The 21,954-nt window shown below is 41.4% G+C and overlaps 1 protein-coding gene across 1 annotated transcript in view; it reads left to right on the top strand.

Annotated features, from left to right (window-relative positions):
• The window catches only part of LOC131064984 (suppressor of RPS4-RLD 1), a 187,480-nt gene that overhangs the window by 94,416 nt on the left and 71,110 nt on the right, over positions 1–21,954 (top strand). Inside the window, exons 12-13 of the mRNA XM_057999333.2 lie at positions 6,598–6,706; positions 6,836–6,916. Coding sequence (XP_057855316.1) covers positions 6,598–6,706; positions 6,836–6,916 — 190 coding nt within the window. The remainder of the gene's footprint in view (positions 1–6,597; positions 6,707–6,835; positions 6,917–21,954) is intronic.

The following is a 21,954-nucleotide window of genomic DNA, read 5'->3' as shown; positions in this document are numbered from 1 at the left end:
GTCCCCATTTTGAAATAGATTTTAATAAGAAATGCTAATAATAAAATTAAAATATAACAAAATAAAAATAAAAATAAAATAAAAATATAAAAGAATAAAATTAAAATAAAAAAAAATTACTTAAGTTTAAAGAATGGAGGCATGAAATGAAAAGTTGCGACTCCCTCAAACGTGAGATATAAAAGGGAGAAGAGAACTTCATTTGAAGGAGAAGATTGGAGAAAGGAAGAAAGAATAGAGCATGTGAATTGAGGAAGAGGATTAAGGGAAGAAGAAAGGAATGGGAAGTAAATAGGGAAGTGACTCTTCCTAAAGCGTAGAAATTATGAAGGGTTGTACTCTTTCAAAGTGTTCTAATTGTGAAAGGTTGTGACTCTTGCCAAAAGGCAGACATGATGAAGAGGTGCGGCCTCTTCCTCACATTGGAAGATATAAAGGGGAAGAAGGATCAAATGGAATGGAGGGGAATAAAGTGGAATTAGAGGAGATTTAGAGAAGATCCAGAGCAGAAGTATATAGAGGGATTTGAAATAAGATTTGAGAAGGGAGGAAGAAAATAGGATATGCAAATCTAGAAGGAGAAGATATGCAGATCTTAAATGGGATATATGCAGATTTGAAAAGTAGTAAAGATAGATTTGAGAAGTGAGGGATAGGTGAAGATTAAATAAGAAGTGAAAGGACAACATTTGTTGCCAAACAGATGTATATTTTCATAACCAAAGGAATGTGTCCCGTTTTCTCCATGAAGGGTATAAAGTGAAGGAGACATCATTAGAAGGATGGAACCAAGAAGAAAACCGAATGGTCCATTCAACAAAGCATCAAACTACATAAATGATTATGATATTGCTATTAGGAATCAATATGACATAAATGATTTCATAATAATAAAGAGAGGAGGCAAACAGAGTTGATAATAGTAAGGGCAAGATTTAGGGTAATCCCAAAAGGGGACATTACAATATCTATGTCTAGAAGAGAATGAATGTCTTGTTGCATTGAATCAATAGGGGCCATTGGATGTAATAATACTCATCTCATTCGGAACAACAAAAGATGTAGATGTGATCTTGATGGGAGTAGGAACAAGGAGACAAGCCTCTAAACCATCTGACATGAAAGACTTGGGATGTACTCAAGATCCTCTAAAGTATCATCATAAAAGGTTATGCAATCTACATAATTAAGGGGAATGAGATTTATCTAGGAATGTAGAGATATGAGGATCTCCATAGATCTCCCAAAGTCTAGTCCAAAGTGTGTGGGGACAATCAATGTCCAATACAACACACATATTGTTAGAATCAACAATAGAACAAATCAATCCTACAACATGGTCATTGATGTTACCCCAAGATGATCCAATCCTTGGTGTGTCTAGTTGAGGTATAAATCCATAAAGATAAAGCAAAAGATTAACTCACTTGAGATGTGTTAGGTTGCCATTTTTCCAAGACGCATAATTATCATTTCCTAGGATTATTGTAGAGGGATGAACAAAAAGACCCATGTTGCCTCCTTAAATGATAAAATCAGAGGCCAATAACTTCAATGCATATAAAGTAGCTCAAATGAAGTCATATCTTGCAAACAAACATTTCCAAGTAATTGACCAGGATGTGAAATAACGACAAATTGAAATGAAAATACTTGGGACAAATTTTGGAAAAAATGTTTATATAGGTTTAAAGAATGCTTTCAAATACCTTTCTAATGTTGCAAGAATCACAAAAATTGGAGATATAGGAAATAAGTTATGGTCTTGGAAGCAAAAAATGATGATTTGACTTTAACAAGCGATAAATTGTACCGGAGCAAAGCTTGATGATGAGACTTGTACCCCTGGAAAGCATGTGGAATGTGGAACTAGTGTCACAACGATATCTTGTTTGCCAATTTTTGGTACCGTATGCCCAAGTTATAGCTAACTTACAAAATAGATCCAAAAAGGCCAAAAAAACAAGTTGGTCTCGTGAGTTGGTAGTGATTGGATGGCTGCTAGAGAATGGCGTCAGTGGTGTCGTGAAACTGTGTAGGTTGTTGGGAAAGTTTTACGATGTTGAAAAACTCAAGAAATGGTCAAGAATACAAACAAGACATTGAAAAACTTAGATTCTCATCGAAAAATAGTGAGTGCATGGATTTTTTATGTAGACAGCATATTATGGTGATTAGGCACAACATATAGATTCATATGATTATATGGATTATTTTGCCTCAAAATTTGTGCTTAAAAAATTACCTAAGTTTTCGTTGCTCAAATTTTGATGATTTGACAATATATAGTAGTGTTTGACATTTTGGACGCAACAATGATGTCCATTTTGCTTGAGCATGCATCAATTTATTCCTCAAGGCCAAATCTCTTAGAAAAAGAACAATAAATTGTTGATTTGGTGCTTTGACACCATGTTGGAGTTGATTGTTGAAGCAAGTAGCTCCCATAAATCACCTGCAACCCAAATGCCTATCACAAAGAGAAAAAACAACATGATTTGCTATACAACCTTGAAAATTGAATTGATCCAAAGAAGTATCATGATTGAGCTTCTGAATTATGGAGTAATTGGATGATTACAATGCAATAATGAATTCTTATAAAAGGAAAAAGGGATAAAGCAACTCGAGATAAAACCTAGGTGAGGATTAAATTAGATCATGACAAGTTTTGTCATCCTATGCTACGAGAAAAAAATTATATGACCTAATAATTAAAAAACACTTCCTAAGTTTAGCTTAAGTTTAATAAACTAAATAGGGGATTTAACAATCAGGTGATTTTCCTATTTCACTCTTAACACACCCTACCTAACCAGCCTTGTGCCATCTAAAGTACTAAATTTTACCAAAGTGTTGCGTGGCAAATATGAAATAAAAATAGAAAGGTGCAATTGTCCTTTTGGTCATTTTTTATTATAGGTCTTACAAGTTGTAATAAGTTATTTAAGTTGAAAAGAAAATAAAATGTTTTATAAACTATTCATTTTTTGTAGTTACTAAAGAGCCAAAAAAAGCACATTGGTAGTAAAAAATAAAAAAAAAAGGGCAAAATTATTTTTATTTGATTTATTGCACTTTTTTTTTCGAGCAAATAATTTTTTTTTTGTAATAATACAAGCCATTTCTTCGTTACATTTTATAACAAACAAGCAATGGTCAGTATAAATGGTGCCTTTGATTTAGAATCTAGATTTATGGGTGATGCCATCATGTTGAACTACTGCATTTAATGCCTAATCAAGCTACAATGTCATCTATGGCATTGACCCTATAAATCATGGGGGAGATATATTGTCATATGTTTTTGAGATACTATTTTCTCCATTCACTACCCATTTGCCTCTTGTGTAAGATGTAAATCTCGACAAGAAAACTTGAGAATTTAGAAAAGTTACATGTGTATACAAGGATTTCTTTCTAAGCAAGTGCCATGCATATTACAATTTTTTTTCTGCACTGCCTTGGTACCATGTTCTATTTCTTTCACATACCTTAAGGTCTCTCACATATGGTTGCATATATAGACGATTAGCTTCTCCCATGCATGATGCATTGATGAGTATATTGGAGGAGTAGGTATATATAAAGGTATTAGTCATGGTTGGGATTACTTGTGTTTGATTGAGTGGTCGTCAAATGATTGTCTACAACTATGTGTGCTATTATTGGATACATGTTTCAAGATTGTTTTTTCATGCCTATCATTGATTCAAAGTTGGATCTTGAAATTGAGTGAGTTTATATTACTATGCCACCATCCTCATTCATTAGTCAAAATCATGGCATTGCAAAATTTTAGCTTGGACTCTACAAACACATGGCAGTGCAAAATTGTAACATGGACTCGAGGTTTGTAAAAAATTACATTAAAAACACATAAATTCATAAAATTAACATAAATAACATACAAAATATTGTTGAAAGGCATGAAAAGTGATTTAGAGAACCCACAAATATATTTTCTATTAAATTTTTATCAAAAAAGAATACAATGCACATCATAATATTCATTTGCTGTGCCCTCGTATTGGAAGGTAAATTCTTCATTGCAAATATCAGGTAGTATGTCATCATCCTATGTAAAATGTCTTGATAGTTCTGCTTCTGCTGGAGTTTCTGTTGTTGCTGCCCCTTCTGCTGCTTCCCACTTAAAATTTCAATTCTCCTCAGTAAACATGGGCTTTATATCATCAGTGATCTGGTTAAAATTTAAATCAATGCCATCCAATATAATTAATTCACTAGTTTCCTTCCTATTGACCTTTTTGATTGGAACATGAAGATTTCATTGTAGGGAAACAAGGTCACTGAGGTGTTTTTGGGTCAATCTTTTTGTGCTTTTTTTGCGTGAGTGGCCTCAAATATGCTCCAATTGTACTCACACCCCAAGGCACCAGTGATGGAACAACATATAGATTGCTAGGCTTTAAATATTTGGTGGTTTTGCCAATAATTGTCCATCAAAAATATGTAAAGAGAATGATTATAAGTTTGTAAGTAAGCTAGAGTTGCACTTATTAAAAAAGTGTAGTCTTTACAAGACTATGGTTGAAGGACTCAATTTTTTTTACCTTTCTGTTGGGCAATTCTCCTTCAAACTGCAGAGAGTTGAAGAAGAAAGCATCCCCTCTGCAGTCTTCTAAATGTGCAACTCACCAAAAACTGTGTCTCAAAGGGTTTTGTGAGGTGTCATCCTCTCTATACATGTGTTGAGGTCATCTTTAGCCTTCCCATTGTTCTTAAAGCAATCGAAGAAGAAAATTTTGGGGTCCAAGTAGTAGGCTGCTCAGCTGCTGAATGTATGTGGAGCTGCATGTTTCACCTCCAATCAGTTTTGTTGCAAATATGTTTATATTTTCTTTTATTTTACGCATAATAATGCTGGATGGCCTCATTGGCCTTACCCATGACATCACATAGATAACCTGTTGGGTATTACCTACCATCTACCAAATGTAGAGTATGTAAGACAGGTTGCTGAAACAAAATTGTATGGATTTTTAAAATTTATAAATAGAAATTTGAATGATAAGAACAACAATGTGTAAATTATAAATCGAAGAATTAAAATTTTAGGAGTTCTATAGATGCTCAAATTAATGGAGTTTATTGATTTGTAAATTTGTAATTATTTAGTTTAAAGTTATGATTATCTTGAGGATATCTTATATTCTCTTTGCAAACATTTAATTATAAACTGTCATTATGATCCTTTCCCTATCATCATTCTTGGAATATGTAGACTCCCAACTACTGAGAAATCACAAACATTTGAAAGGTAATAAAATTGGTGGCAAACTGTGTGACTCCTGATTTCAAAAGCTCCTTTTCTTTTCTGTGCTTTCTCGTCAAGTTAAGCACACAAGGGTGATTTTAAATGTATTTCGTTTTATTTCTGGCTTCTGGAAACACTGTTTTCTCCCATGCAGTTTTTCCTATGTCCTCAAGTAGGAGATTGATGCAATGGATGCATCTTCCAGGACTTATATGTTGAAGATCATAACCATCCTGTCAGGGTTTGGCTTTGATTCAGATCCACAATTTGCATGGTGAAGCAGTTTACCATAGGATAATGAGTTTCTTGTGAAAGATCTTTTACTGGCTAAACTAAGATGTCAGGGATTTCAGAAGTTATGATTGGTATAGTCTGGTGCCAGGGAATTTGGACAACTCCATGTACTAAGGAGAAGCTACAATGAAATGTCCGGAAATATGTTACTGGACATGTAGGAACTAGGAGATCGTGAGATATTTGTAACTGCGTTTATTGTCATTTCATAATGGAAATCTTAAGCTCATGATGAAAAATGTGTATTCTGAAGTGCCTCCATTACTTATTCCCTTATGTTCCCGAATGCTTCTGATTGAATTGATAATTAGCAATTACTGATTGGCTTATTCTGGAAATAGAGCATTGTATGAAGGCATGTTTAGATTGATGGATTATGTATTAGAATTAAATGACTGAAAATTTTTGTGCTTATATCCTTTGTGCCATGCACCGTACATGCTGTTTTAGAGTAAATTAACTATCTATAGTTTGCTATCTTAAAGTCCTATGTAGGCTATCTTACTTATCATTAGCTTTTGATCCTAATAGTGTAGTTTTCATGGTACATTAGTAAGTGACAATGATAGGAATTAAGAATGTTGTCTGCTAAAAGACCAAAAGATTTACCTGTGCTTATTTCTTTTGTGCCGTGAACCATAGATGCTGTTTCAGAATATCCAGCCATCTATAATTTGTAATCTTAAAGTCCTGTCTAGGCTGCCTTATATCAAAATTCGAGCAATATTTTGCTCTCCTAATAATTCAATTTTCATGGTACATTAGTATGTGATTTGATAGGTATTGAGAATGTTGTCTACTTATAAGGTATGATATATGAAGCTCATTATTCTACATGATATGATACTTTATTTTTTTTTCAATTTTGCTTAGTTTGTAAAATTTCAGAGGACAAAAATAAGTATTCTTCTGCAGAAATTTGACATTTCATTGCTGTTTATGTGCTTAAACTAATGCATTTCATTTCTATTTTTGCTTGTATTTGAAAGTTGTTACCTTAAACTATTTTCTATCACATGAAATAGGAATGCTATTAAAGAGCTGTCTGCTGGTTTGGAGTGGGATGAGTCGAATTTAGAATGCTTATACCTGCGAGCATCTTGCTGGCATGCAGTTGGAGATTATAAAAATGCGGTATATGACACTTTTTATTGAATTTTGGATGACATTTAAGCTGTGATTTGATTCTAGGAGGCCCATATTCTTATCAATTGTTCATGAGAGAGAAATCCTGAATCTAAATTTTTTGCTTGTGGGTTTTAGATGAAAGACTATGATGCCGTTCTTAATCTCGATGTTGATTCTCAAGAGAAATTTGTACTTCAGTGCCTAGCCTTTTATCAGGTTTGTTGATGTGAGAAATGGATTCTTATTGATCTCTCAGTCTATGCTATAGGTGGTTTATTTATATTTTATTACTGGGAACAGCATCATTTTATATTCATATTCATCAATACATAATTGGAATTCCTCTTATCTGCAGGAGTAATGTGCAGATGAATACATATGAAATGAAAAGAGAAATATGTGAAAATATATTTTGTTGTTCATGGCATTAATGTACATCAATAATTCTCGTTTTGTATGGCAAAATAAAAGCATAATAATTCATTACCTAAAGATGTTGAGCAAAATAGAGGTTATACATACAGGTACATTAGTTTGTGGAAAGCGTTTGAACTAAACCAAGACGCCTTTAAATTAAATAAGTCAAAACTTAATAAATTGTTTATTTACAAAAGAGCAGGATATTATTTTATTTATTCCAGTGATGGCATAGAGTAGTTATAACACAATTATAAAGGTAAGTAAACAGTATATCAATGCTCCTTCAAGTTTTTAATTAGCTGTATCTATCTATATCCAGCTGAAAGCATCTACTAGAAAGATACAAAAAAATTGGGCAGAGAGAGGCTTTTGTTTCTGTGATTGACTGAAATGGTGAAGCTTCCTATGTACCTGGCTTTGAAATATAAATTTCAAACTAAAACCTCCTTCCTCCCTCTGATTTGTTTGATAATGCAATAGGAATTATGCATTTTTAAACTTTTGATTTGTTTTCTTCTCTTATTTGAGTCCTAATGGCTGATTTTGTCATTTAGTGAATGATCTAATGCCTGCTATGTGTACATATTTTTTATAAGTTGCTGTATGAAATTTTCAGAGAATGTTTTTTTTGCAGCATTACCAAATATTCAAGCAGCGATACAGATCTGTTGTACTTTCGGTTATTAAATAGGCTTACAATAAGAAACCAAGCAATCTGTAAAACAACCTACAAAAGATGACAAGAATAGTATCTTAACAAAGAAACCAAATATCCTAGTTTGGGTGAACTATGATCCGATGGGAAACTAATGCACATCATATTAGCAACAACCAAACCAGGTACAAGTCCAAGCTTATCTCTACATTTGATATAGTTATCTCTACTAAGCATTTTGGTAATTATTTCTGCAATATACTCTTCTGTAGGACAATAATAAAGACAATGGTCTTAATTATCGACCAACTAATGATGCAATGATGATGAACTTCAATATGCTTAGTTTAGGCATAATAGATTGGGTTCTTCAGCATCTTGAGAAGACTGGTTGTTAGAGGAAACCGAGATTGGTGATGTTTGGTCAATTTCAAGATCAATCAACATCTATTATAACCACATTGCCTCTGATTCTTGTGTGATGATAGTAGTGAAAGACATATTTCGGAGTGGCAAATATAGTGTTGTGCCCATCTTAAATGCATCAATACAGAAATCAATGATGCTATCATAATCGATTTCTATATTGAATGATTTTCCGCTTAGCTTAATACTTAACATTAAGCAGATGTTACAGACCACTATACCCGTACGGGTATCCGACCTCCTACAAACCATGCCGCAGTTGAGGATGGCCTTGACAAATGCAGCCGGTGACACCACCACCAAACGACGACAGGACCATCTAGTATGGCTTCGGTGACGAAACTTGGTACAAATGCCATAGATCCTATTCTGCTCACCATAAGCATTGGACGAAAACGTGCCATGGTGGAAATGGAGATAATGGGACAAAAGCTCACAAACACCATTGTGGATGGCGGGTCTGGAGTCAATGTGCTACTGGAAGAATCTTGGAGAGGTCTTGGCAAGCCTACCCTTTGGCCATGAACATTCCACCTTGTCGGTGCGGATCAGCATGATATCAAACCCCTTGGGACTCTCATGGCACAAAAGGTGGTGATCGGGACACAACAATTCCTTCTGGACTTCATAGTCATTGCACTGGAGAGAAAAGCTTACGACGCCCTCCTGGGAAGGGGATGGCTGATCATGGCTAGAGCCAATCATAACTGGAAGAAGAATACACTCTCAATCGAGAGTGAAGGTCATAAGTATGTGATTGACTTGAGGAACAAGGCCGTCAGTGAAGAGCTTGCGTCGTCTGACTCTGACTTGGAGGACTCAAATAAATGGGAGTGGGGTTCTGAAGGAGACGGAGGGGGGAGGGAACCCAACGAGGAAGGAGTGTTGGAATTGGATGGATGCTCTAAAGATGGAACTAGTTTATTGGCCCAACTCGTCCATTGGCAGATGGAGGACTATGAGGTCTTCCACCTGGAGTGCCACATGCTGCAAATATGCGAGATTGGGGAATCAAGTGGCGGCACGGAAGAACAATCATTTCCCCCGGAGTACGATAGGTACCAGGAAGGGATGGCATGGGTGGATGACACACTAGCCCATCGGTTTGAACGAGGCAAACCTATCAAGTACGAGGAAAGGGATGTGAAAAAAGTCAATCTAGGCAAGGAAGAGGACCTGCAGGTGATACTCGTAGGGGATGATTGGAACATCGTACTGAAGGCGGCAACCATCAAGATATTTCTGGAATACAAGGATGTCTTTGTCTAGACTTACAAGGACTTGAAGGGGGCACCTCCGGAACTGTGCGTACATCGCATATCCCTCGTACCAAGAGCCCAACCCGTACGGAGGAGACCGTACAGAATGAACAAGAACTACGCGGCCAAGGTGAATGAGGAAATCAACAAAATGTTGGAGGCTGGGATCATATTCAAGGTGGAAACAAGTGACTGGGTCTCCCCAATAGTCATTTCTCTCAAGGAGGCTAACCAGATGAGGATATGCGTAGACTTCATGTACCTAAACGCAATACCAATCAAAGACTCATTTCCAATCCCATTCAGGGACAACATTCTGGAAGAAGTTGGGCACGAGATATACACATTTCCGGATGGGTTCTCGGGATACAATCAGATAAGTATTGCGGAAGAAGATAAGCTAAAGACTACATTTGTGGTGGAAGAGGGGGTGTACGCCTACAATCGCATGCCCTTCGGGCTATGTAATGCACCAACAACCTTCCAGAGAATAATTTTACACATCTTTGACAAAATGTCCGTAGGGAACTTCAGGGCGTTCTTGGATGACTAGTCTATTTCAGTGATCGGGACACTCATTTGAAGGCACTCGGAGAATGTATGGAAAGGTGTCGGAAAGCTAGGCTAGCTCTTAACCCAAAGAAGTGTAGGTTTATGGTACTATAGGGAAAGCTCCTTGGCCACATTGTTTTAAAGAAGGCCTAAAGACAAACCCAAATAAGATAGGGGTGATCATCAACATGTAGAATCCGATGAATGTTAGTTGACAAGAAATGGGACCTAGAGTACGTGGGGACGTGTTGTGCACAAGAATGCTACAAGAGGATTCCACACGTATGTATGTGGTTGTGTGAGATCTACGAGAAGCGAGAACCCAGCCAAGATCTGATGTCGGTTGTAGATCACATGCAACTCCTCGAGCAACGGATGATCGAAGATCAAAATAGCTGAATGAAGATAATTTCAATATGAGAGAGAAATAGAGACAAAGAAGAGAATTTGGAGAAGACTCTCACCAAGCTATCACTGAACTAGTGAAGGTGAGAGTATAGTGCTTATTATATAGAAAAATATAAGCATATACATCCAAGGGGTGCATTAACTCCTATTCCCCATAAAAAAGTGGGAGGTTTTACCTTCTTGGTAAATGCCAAAACATGTGGCATAACCTCCTTACATGAAGACATGAAAGGAGTTGAGAAAGTTGGCACATAAGGCCAAAAGAGGGTGTGCAACCCAACTACCCCATAACCCACTTAGGAAATGACAAAATAGTGGTTATTAGAGGTGGCACAACAAGCCAAAAGAGGGTGTGTAACTCAACTACCCATGTGAGGTGGAGAGTTACACATGTAGCTAAAGTATTTCGCCACATGTCCTCATATAAACCACTCGTATTAAGCTAAGCAAGCTTAAATAATATATGTGTAGGAAAAATAAATACCCCCTAACATAAGGAAAATAAAAAACCTACACTAACAGGTTGCACGATTCAGAGATAAGGATAAGGTCCCAGGGTGACCCCTTAGGTGTGAAGAGGAACATAGAAGGTGAGGACGTTGACAAAGGACCAAATAAAAGGTGGAAGGGAATCAAAACAAGTGGCAAGGGAAAAGCAAGGAAAAAATCAAGTACCGAAACGACAAAGAGGAAACTAAGGGGGCAAAAGGATTATTCAGTAGTGTCTACAAAGACGATAAGATACCTTGAAGATCTCAAAAGGAACCGCTGGAGCGAGCCTACTGGATCACTAGGGTCTGGTGGGGTGAGGTAAAGACCTGCTAGTAGTCCTTCAGACTCGCTCTCCTCGACATCGATGATCTGCGAGCCATGTCCACCACCTCCAGTTGCTATGTTCTGCTCCTCTGTAGACATCCTCTCATCTTGGTTTGTGATAAGAGTGGTCCTATGCTGTGTCTGGCTCTGCCTAACTGCCATGGCATGTGGTGAGGGCGAGGTGGGAGGGTGAGGTGTGAGTGCAAACTGTCCCAGCCACTCGTCTAGAGATGCATCTATATCCTCGTCAGTCAGTGTGTCCAGCACTGCCAACTCCTCCTGCCATCGATACGTCTCTGGAATCATTTCCCTTGTTGGTACCATACCAGTACCCGTCGTACCAGTACCTCGACTGCTTCTTGTAATGCTGTCTTCGTAGCTTCCTCTGGTATGACTACCTCTTGTACTGCTACCTCTGGACTATGTTGTACGACCTCCTCTGCCAACGTACGATCCATCATTCCCCCGTCGCCTAGGTCACTACTCGTACGGTCTGCTGGCCTACTGGTACGCTTTGCTGTTGGTACGACTTGTGATTCGAGTACAGTCAGACTGAGCTGCAGTAGTGATACTCGTCGTTGTGCCGGTGGTTCCCCTTTATCAATTCTCCTGAACAACACTCCTATTGGTCTTACATCGTCTACTGGGCTGGCCATTGTAAGTGCTTCCTACGGTACCAAGTGCGCTGACGTCGCCTACCGGGTTGGCCAATGTAAGTGCTTCCTGCGGTACCAAGTGCGTTGAAGGGGGCAATTTGGGGGGTGTAAATTTCACCCGCGTGCTTTTCCACTTTGCTCGCAATCTTCCATGTCGCTCTTCCTCCTACCCTTCATGTTGTTGTGATTCCGCTTCCTCTTCTTCCTCTCCTGCCGTGTGTGGTGCCATGCGAAATCCTTCATCTCCACTCTCCTGCTCCTCAGTTTCTTCGGCCTCCTCAAAATCTTCAATGCTGCTGTCCTCTTCAACCTTGACTGATACGTCCAGCTTCCTCCTCTTTGCGGGCTGTACGATGTCACCAAGAGTGTCCAGATGGGCATAATAGTACATGGACGGTTTATTGGGTTCCACCCTACTGCGTGGTTCAAAAGTACCCCACATCTCTGGAGGTACTTGTAAACGTACATCCAAGAATAGATTGATGGTGTGGTGGCACATATAAAATATTTTGTGCTCTAGTTTGAGGAAATCATGAATCCTCTGAGCCAAAAGCTGTCCCCAATTGTAAACTTTGCCACACTTGATGCCATTCATCAACCCTATCATCTAGATGACTATATTGGATGCTTGATTGGCCCATGTGAGTCGACTTTTTACCAAGTCCATCAGCATCCTCCACTTCAAGTGCAATAAAAGCACGGTTCAATCCCTTACCATCAGACCAAGCACTCTTACATTGTTCTTCTGTCAGGTCATCTCTGCATACCATGTCCAACAACCACTGCTTTTTCTCTTTGGTGAGCTTCTTGGCTAGTTTTGCTGCAGATGCTCCCTTCTCGGGTATACCAAATACCCTCTTGAAGTCTTCAGCCTTGAAGGAAACCTGTACTGTGCAACCCTAGAACCGAATGATGGAGGCCCTTTCCTGGCAGTTGTATCCAGACACCACGGTCTACAACACTGGTTCAAAATCCTTGATAATGAATGTCGGCATCTGAATGGCATGGTGCACTTGTGCTTTCCTGAGAGAGTCCTTTATCACATGGTTGGGAGGGGTTTCCTCCCACCAAGCAGGGCATTCACTGCCAGTCATGCTCTCAAAGTCCACATTCTTGGCAGTGATTCCTTTCGGATCTTTCTGTACTTTTGGTCTGATCTTGGCCTTCTTACTGCTCCTAGCTGGGTCTGTAGCAGTCATGGTTGCACTGTAACTGCTTTGCCGTGTGTCTGTTTTCCTGTCTTTGTCAAGTCCTTGACCGTTATTATAATGGTCTGAAGGTTTGACATGCCAGTTTGTATGGACCATTGTGCTGGCTATCGCTTCTCCATACAACTTTTTTAATGCATGTCAACTCTGTACCCAACTCAGTACGGATGGCAAAAGTGGACACCGTACGAAGGAGATTGGACACCGTACGACCATAGTACGGAATTGGAAGAGGGTTGCAGTACAATATTGCAACCCTCTTCCAATTCCGTACGGTGGTCGTACGGTGTCCAATCTCCTTCGTACGGACAATACTGCAACCCTTCCAATTCCGTACGGTGTCCACTTTTCCCTGTCTTCCTTACCTCCCTTGTCCGTACGGTTGCTGTGAACTTGATCTTGGCAACCCGTACGGATTTCCTATGCACGAGTTCTGGGTATCTTTTCCGTACGACCTCTCCTGATGTCTTGTACCCGTGCACTGTACGACTTCACCGTACGACCTCGCCTTAGAGTGTTCTCGTGTGGACTGTACGACTTTACAGTACAACCTCTCTCGAGTTATTGTGTCTGAGCTCTCTACGGCTTTTCTGTATGTCATGCAATGGTCCTCGTACAGTTTACTTGCAACATCGTATGGTTTGATTTGTCCAATCTTTAATGCATTCGTATTTGTAATCCGTACGGATTCCACTCCCTTGCTGCGCCTATTGGCCGTACAATCTCTTCTGGACGCACTTCCTCTCTCTTGGTCCTTTTGCTTTCACAAGCGCAATTGCCCATGTGTTGTGTAAAAATGAGCTTCTAGGGGGTTTTTATAGTCATTTGCTCTTTTTAGGGTTAGGGTTAGGCTTAAATACTTTATTAACTTTTTACAAAATAATTGCCTTATTAATTGTATTTTTCCCTTATTTCCATCACTTTTGCCTTACACTTTAATTTTTTAATACTCACTAACCATGGCCTTTTTATTTCTTTCCTATATTTTGCTTTCCCAACTTTCAATACCCCCTTTCTTAACAATTTTTTCAAACTTTCCATTTGGCAATATTTGTTAAATGCAACTTTTCGTACCTTCAGTTTACTAAAGTGTCCCGGGGTTAGGTCACATCGTTTAGTTCGCCTTTTGTGATCTACAGGGTATCTTATCGTCTTTGCAGACACTTCTGAATAATTTTTTCGCCCCCTTAGTTTCCTCTTTGTTGTTTGGGTACTTGATTTTTTCCTTGCTTTTCCCTTGCCACTTATTCCGATTTCCTTCCGCCTTTTATTTGGTCCTTTGTCAGTGTCCTCGCCTTCTATGTTCCTCTTCACACCTGAGGGTTCACCTTGGGATGTTACCCTTATCTCCGAATCGTGCAACCACATACATACATGTAGCATCCTCCTGTAGCATTCTTGTGCACAACACGTCCCCACGTACTCTAGGTCCCATATCTTGTTGACTAACAGAGCAGGTCCCACCCCCTTATACCACCTGTCAATGTAGCGGCCTCCGTATTGTTGGTACCATGTTACCTTTTCTCTATCAACCTTCGGAGGGCTCGTGGGGTTAGGGATTACCCGGTATAATGAATTGGGTCCGATTTCAAATTTGCCTGGCTGGGAGGCGATGATGAACAAGTCTTCCGTTTTCAGCACCATCTTTAAACAGGGGCCTAGAGTTGCCCCGTACTCCTCTAGGTCAAGTTCTTCCTCCAAGTCTATAGGTTCCTCCTCTTTATTTTCTTTCTCGGCTTTCCTTCTGGCTTCGGCTTCTTCATCGATATCGTATGCTACATACCCTTCTCGAAGACCCTCATATGGGGCCCGCTTCTTCCAATGTCTTGAAATCCGTACCCACACAGCCGGGTCCCCAAAATACACATCTGTCATGTGTTTGTGGATCCTGAGAACCGCAACACCTTCCACTCGCTTCGGCACAAGTCGTTCTTCCATGGCTGTAAGAGACTTCGCCCAATCTTCATCTCTCCGGTAGGGCTCTGCTTTCCCCATCGAGTCTTCTTCCACTTACCTGCTCTGGCCAATGGTCTAGTTTCCTTTTGTAGTGTATCCCAACATGTTGATCCCAATCACAGGTTTGTTTCGTTCTCTGTAGACTTTTAGTTTCAAACCATTCTCTGGGTCCCTGATTGGATTGTTATCGAAGGTGGATAATTTCACCACCCCGTTCTTGGCAACTTCTCTGATCTCATAGGGTATGAGGCAATGAAATTTAAACTTTCCTGGTCGGAGTTTGTTCCGACCATTATACTTTAAAACCAACTACCCTGACCAGAAGTTGGCCCACTGTAGGTGCTTGTCATGCCAGCACTTGCGTTGCCCATTGTGCCATTACCCTTCGTTCGTCCAGTTTCACCAGGCTGTCAAGCCTTGCACTCAAGCTCTCTTCATCACTGAGTCTATTATTCTTCGCCACTCGTAGGCTTGGTACTGTGTACTCGACAGGTACAACTGCCTCTTGTCCATACTTGAGCTGAAATAGGGTATGCCCTATAGTGACCTTGTAGGTCTTATGGTAGGCCCACAATACCGTTGGTAGCCTTTCCTCCCAATCATCCTGCTCCACCCCACACGACTTATAAATTATTGACACCAATACCTTGTTGGTTGCTTCTGCTTGTCCGTGTGCCCGGGGTTAGTACGGACTAGAGAGATTGTGAAAGATTTTGAACTCCCCGGTCATGGTATGGATTACTTGGTTGACAAAATGCATTCCCCGGTCACTTGTGATTTGAAGGGGTATCTCGTACCTTGTGACGATCTCTTCATACAAGAACCATGTCGTACTTAGAGCCGTGTTATCTGGTGGGGCTCTCGCTTCTGCCCACTTAGTGAGGTATTCTGTAGCCACTACAATATATTTGCACCTATGCATAGTGCTTGGCTTCAAGGGTCCCACAAAGTCCAGGCCCCATCATTCAAATAGCTCTTGTGGTTAAGAGGGAAAGAGGGGCATGAAGTTCTGCTTGAGTGGTTTTCTTGCACCTTGGCAAGTGTCACACCCAACCCCCCACTCCCGAGCATCAATGTGTAGAGTTGGCCACCATAGACCGACCAGAAGTACTTTTCGCGCAGTTGCATCTTGTCCCATGTGTCCACCTGCTAACTTGTCATGTGCTTGCTTCAAGACACTATGGATTTCCTCCTCCACGACACATCTTCTTAGGATTTGATCAGGTCCCATTTTATACAACATGCCATTGATTAGTTGGAAAGTCTTACTCTTCAGTGCCAACTTCCGCCATTCCCCCAGAGGCATCTCCTTTGGGAATGTGGAAGTAGAGAGGTACTGGCTGATCTTCTTGTACCACGATGGTAGTATTGCAATCTGGAACAAGTGTGCATCCGGAAAGTCCTCGTTCACTCCTTCGGACGACTCTCCTGTCCTGATCCTTGACAGTTGATCGGCTATCACATGGGACTTCCCCGACCGCACAATAATGGTGAAGGTGAATTCTTGCAAAAGCAACAACCATCTACTTACCCGACCTTGGATGATCGGTTTATTTACCAAGTACATTAGTGCCTGATGGTCCACGTAAAACGTAAACGGAGTAGCCAACAGGTAGTGGTGAAACTTTTGTATCGCGTACACCATCCCGAGTGCCTCCCTCTCCGTTGTGTTGTAGTTCTGTTCGACCCTTGACAAAAGTCAGCTGGTGAAAAAAACAGGGTGATCCAGTCCTTGCGTCCCCACTAGAGCGAGGGTAGCACCAATGGCGAAGTTGGAGGCATCGACGTGTACGTGAAACTCTTTATTCCAATCCGGGTACACCAGTATCGGTGCACTCACTAGCCGATCCTTCAGTTCCTTGAAGGCTCCTTCCTGCTCCGCACCACATACGAACGACTCTCCCTTCCTTGTTAGCTTGTCCAAGGGCCAGGAGACTTGTGCAAAGCCTTTGATGAATCTCCGATAGTAGCCAACGTGGCCTAAGAATGACTTCACTCCTGTTACATTCATCAGATTCTTCATGTTAATGATCACCCCTATCTTATCTGGGTCTGTCTTTAGACCTTTACAAACAATGTGGCCATGGAGCTTTCCCTGCAGTACCATAAACCTACACTTCTTCGGGTTAAGAGCTAGCCTAGCTTTCCGACACCTCTTCATACATTCTGCGAGTGCCTTCAGATGAGTGTCCCGATCACTGAAAATAGACTAGTCATCCAAGAACGCCCTGAAGTTCCCTACGGACATTTTGTCAAAGATGTGTAAAATTATTCTCTGGAAGGTTGTCGGTGCATTACATAGCCCGAAGGGCATGCGATTGTAGGCATACACCCCCTCTTCCACCACAAATGTAGTCTTTAGCTTATCTTCTTCCGCAATACTTATCTGATTGTATCCCGAGAACCCATCCGGAAATGTGTATATCTCGTGCCCAACTTCTTCTTCCAGAATGCTGTCCGTGAATGGGATTGGAAATGGGTCTTTGATTGTTACTGCGTTTAGGTACATGAAGTCTACGCATATCCTTATCTGGTTAGCCTCCTTCTTGAGAGAAATGACTATTGGGGAGATCCAGTCACTTGTTTCCACCTTAAATATGATCCCAGCCTCCAACATTTTGTTGATTTCCTCATTCACCTTGGCTGCGTAGTTCTTGTTCATTCTGTACAGTCTCCTCCGTACGGGTTGGGCTCTTGGTACGAGGGATATGCGATGTACGCACAGTTCCGGAGGTACCCCCTTCAAGTCCTTGTAGGTCCAGGCAAAGGCGTTCTTGTATTCCAGAAATATCCTGATGGCCATCGCCTTCAGTACGAGGTTTCAATCATCCCCGACGAGTATCACCTGCGGGTCCTCGTCCTTGCCTAGATTGACTTTTTTCACATCCCTTTCCTCGTACTTGATAGGTTTGTCTTGTTCAAACCGGTGGGCTGGTGTGTCATCTACCCGTACCATCCCTTCCTGGTACCTACCGTACTTCGGGGGAAATGATTGTTCTTCCGTGCTGCCACTTGATTCCCCAATCTCGCATATTTGCAGCATGTGGCACTCCGAGTGGAAGACCTCATAGTCCTCCATCTGCCAATGGACGAGTCGGGCCAATAAACTAGTTCCATCTTTAGAGCATCCATCTAGTTCCAACACTCCTTCCTCGTTGGGTTCCCTCCCCCCTCTGTCTCCTTTGGAACCCACTTCCATTTATTTGAGTCCTCCGAGTCGGAGTCAGACGACGCAAGCTCTTCATTGATGACCTGGTTCGTCAGGTCAATCACATACTTATGACCTTCACTCTCAATTGAGAGTGTATTCTTCTTACAGTTATGATTGGCTCTAGCCATGATCAACTTTTCTCTCCAGTGTAATGACTATGAATTCCAGAAGGAATTGTTGTGTCTCGATCACCACCTTTTGTGCCATGAGAGTCCCGAGGGGTTTGATGCTGTGCTGATCCGCACTGACGAGTTGGAATGTTGGTGGCCAAAGGGTATAGGTTTGCCAAGACCTCTCCAAGTTTCTTTCGGTAGCACGTTGACTCCAGACGTGCCATCCACAATGGTGTTTGTGAGCTTCTGTCCGATTATCTCCATATCGACCACTACAGGTTTCCGTCCAATGCTTACGGTGAGCATCATAGGATCTATGGCATCCATACCAGGTTCTGTCACCGGAGCCATACTAGATGGTCCTGTCGTCGTTCGGTGTTCCTAGTCGGCGGTGGTGTCACTGACTACATTTGTCAAGGCCATCGTCAACTGCGGCATGGTCTGTGGGAGGTCTGATACTCATACGGGTATAGTGGTCTGTAACATTTGCTTAATGATAGTTTTTTCCGGTCTCGACCGAAGTGGGGTACTGGCAGCCAGATGCGAGGCCCTCCGTTCGTCTGCCATGGCACGTTCATTGTCTGCCCTGGCTTCTTGGAGTCTTTCCTTTTCCGTGCGGGGGTCAGGATACATGGCTTTCTTGTTTTGCAATCTTGTGATTGCCAGTACACCTTCCTTCGGTTCTTTTACCTCTAGCATATTCATCCCTTTTTGCTTTGGACACTCTGTGTCCTCATGATTCCCCGGACCGCACCATTTGCACAACAAACTCCCTGCGTCATCTCCATTTGGACATTCTTGTGCAAAGTGACACCCCCATCTGTTGCATTTTTCGGCATTGGATCATGGGTCGTCCTTTTGTGTCATATTGAATTCTACTCCTCGGCGTGTTATTGTTGGACTTGTTGTTACCCCGCCGGTTCTTTCGGTACCCTCTAGGAGAGGTGTCGGAGTTTGTTGTCGGCTTCGGAGGTGTCGTTGGCGGTGTGACTTGGTCGGGTTGGGCGTAGAGCATTTGGGTGCTTCGTGCTTTCAAGTTGTACGGGCATTCCTTAATGGAATGTCCCATTACTTGGCAGATGTCACATAAGGCTTTTCGAGGGCAACTCCTGTTAGTGTGCCCTTTTGTCTTACAGTCGGTGCATCATAGTTCCTTCCCTTCCTTGCCATTTTCTTTGTCAGCCTTTAGTTCTTTCTTCATCCTCATCATATCCCTTCGGAGTGCTTGTACGGTCTTATATTCCCCTTCGTTGTCTTCGTCTGTACTATTACCATCACTTACTCGGCGCTTCCCTCGGGATGTCTTATTTTCACTCTCAATATCCATCGCGCGGTTGTATGCTTCGTCATACGAGGGCGGAGGGACCACCTTCATCTTCCATTTGAGGGACGGTACCAGTCCGTCAACAAACCATCTCTTCTTCAAGCCATCATTCGGCTGGTTCTCCATTTTGTTGAGCAGTTCCCTTAGCCTTCTTTTATAGGCCTGCACACTTTCACTTTTTCCCTTCTTGGTATTGTAAATATCCGCCACGATTTCATTGTCATCCCTTAGGAGTTTAAATTCCTCTTGGAAAGCCTTCTTCAGGTTGTTCCATGATGTTTTATACTAGGCATGCAGGTCAGTATACCAGTCAATTGCCATTCCTCGCAGGGTGGCCGGAAAAGCCTTCAACTAGTAATCTTGGTCGTCTTGGCCATTTGCCTCCCAAATGGTCACGCATGTCTTACAATGTCATACGGAATCCTTCAACCCGTCGCCCATGAATTTTGGAAGCTTTTGTTTCTCTGGAGTGTGTGCCATTGTTTTCGTCTGGAGGGTTTTATGTAGCACTCGGAAGGTATTATGTGGCTGGAAGGTACCGTACGTGTTTGACCTGGTTGGACCCCTGTCCGTAGGGCTTTGGTCACCCTTGCTACTATAGTACCTCCTTCTCGGGGTTTTTGGGTCTGACCCTCCTATTTTGGTTTCCTTCGTGAAGGACAAATTCTTGATGCGGGATAATGTCATTTCAAAAATATTGGCGATCTCTTCGTGCAGATCCCGTACCGCCTCCTCTCCTTGTTCAGAATACTCTAACGGATTGCTCCGCGACTCGGCTCGGGAGTCTTCTTCACTTGATGTCAAGTGTGGGCCTGGTTGGCGGGATCTTCCTCTGCTACGTCTGGAAGTGGCAGGTTCCTAGTGACCTCCTCCAACTCCTTCCACGTACATGGTCTTTGTCTTTTCTGACTATGACTCCGACTCACACTCCGACTTCTGCTATGTTCCTCAAGTCTCCTCGAGTCATTAACTTCCCTTAGCCGTCGTCTCCGCTCGGCTTGTTCTTTTATGTGGAGGGATCTCTGTACAGTTCCCTCGTCTACTCCGTCAATGGTAGTGGTATGTTTGTCTTTGTTTGGTCGTAGGGGCATTAAGTGCCGGGGGTACTATGTCGGCTTGTATCCCTTTCCTTTTCCTCCCTACAGTTCCGCTCTTAGTACCTTTGGAGTACTTGTTGCTAACGGAGTTCCCGTGTAGTTTCCTCTCTTCGGTCTTGGAGTGCAATCAGATTTCTAGCGAGCAACCTTGGAATACTTCTGAGCAGATCAAAGACGGGAGTGTTGACGGTGAGTTCACCACGTATTGTGCCTTCAGAGACGGCTCTCTACTGAGCCTCCCTCTGTAGGTATTGCGTGACCGACACATCCCACAACTCTACCAAGTTTGCCGTCAACTGATCCTCTCATGCCTCTTCCGTGGTACTTTCTTTGTGTGTCTCATTGTCTATGACAATTAATTGCTGGTTGAATGGTTGGTCCGTTAATTCCTTCCGCCTGCAGCCATAGTTATCTCCAGGTTTGAATAGGCAATGACGCCAAAATGTTTAGTCCTTACGGTGAGGTTGGTAAACTCACGGATAAACAGACCTATTCCACACTTACCAACAATTGATGTAACAGAACATTAACATATATGAAAGCATAAATAACCATTACAGAACAGCTATGGCAGAATAATGATATCTGTATTGAATTCTCAAATATGCCAGTACAATACCAATCTTGCCGAGGTTCCATCCATACCATATATAGACTGGATGGTTGGCCAAGTTGCCAACCGTCACTAACTACCAACTACCCCACGGGAACCTCTCGGCGACTCAAACATAACAAAACATAAACACCCAACCCAACTATAAACTAACATGTGTTATTGACCCCTAACAACCACATTGCCTTTGATTCTTGTGTGATGATAGTAGTGAAAAGGCATATTTCGGAGTGGCAAATATAGTGTTGTGCCCATCTTAAATGTATCAATACAGAAATCAATGATGCTATCATAATTGATTTCTATATTGAATGATTTTCTTAATACTTAACACCATTTTTATGGTTGTAATGTTTTCCTATGGTGTGATGTAGATTGATGATGGTGGTATAATTGCAGTACTTTCTTGTTTTTATGCCTTCGCTATACTTGGATATGTGCTATGGTCATGGACCTTGCTTCTGCAGCATGAAATAGTCTCTTATTGCAAAGGGCATTTGCGGTAAATATTTGGTGACATGCTATCACAGATCTTTTTAC

Source organism: Cryptomeria japonica, chromosome 6, assembly GCF_030272615.1.
Source record: "Cryptomeria japonica chromosome 6, Sugi_1.0, whole genome shotgun sequence".
NCBI lineage: Eukaryota > Viridiplantae > Streptophyta > Pinopsida > Cupressales > Cupressaceae > Cryptomeria > Cryptomeria japonica.
The sequence above is the reverse complement of the archived record's forward strand: the minus strand, read 5'-3'. Positions and strand labels throughout refer to the sequence as shown.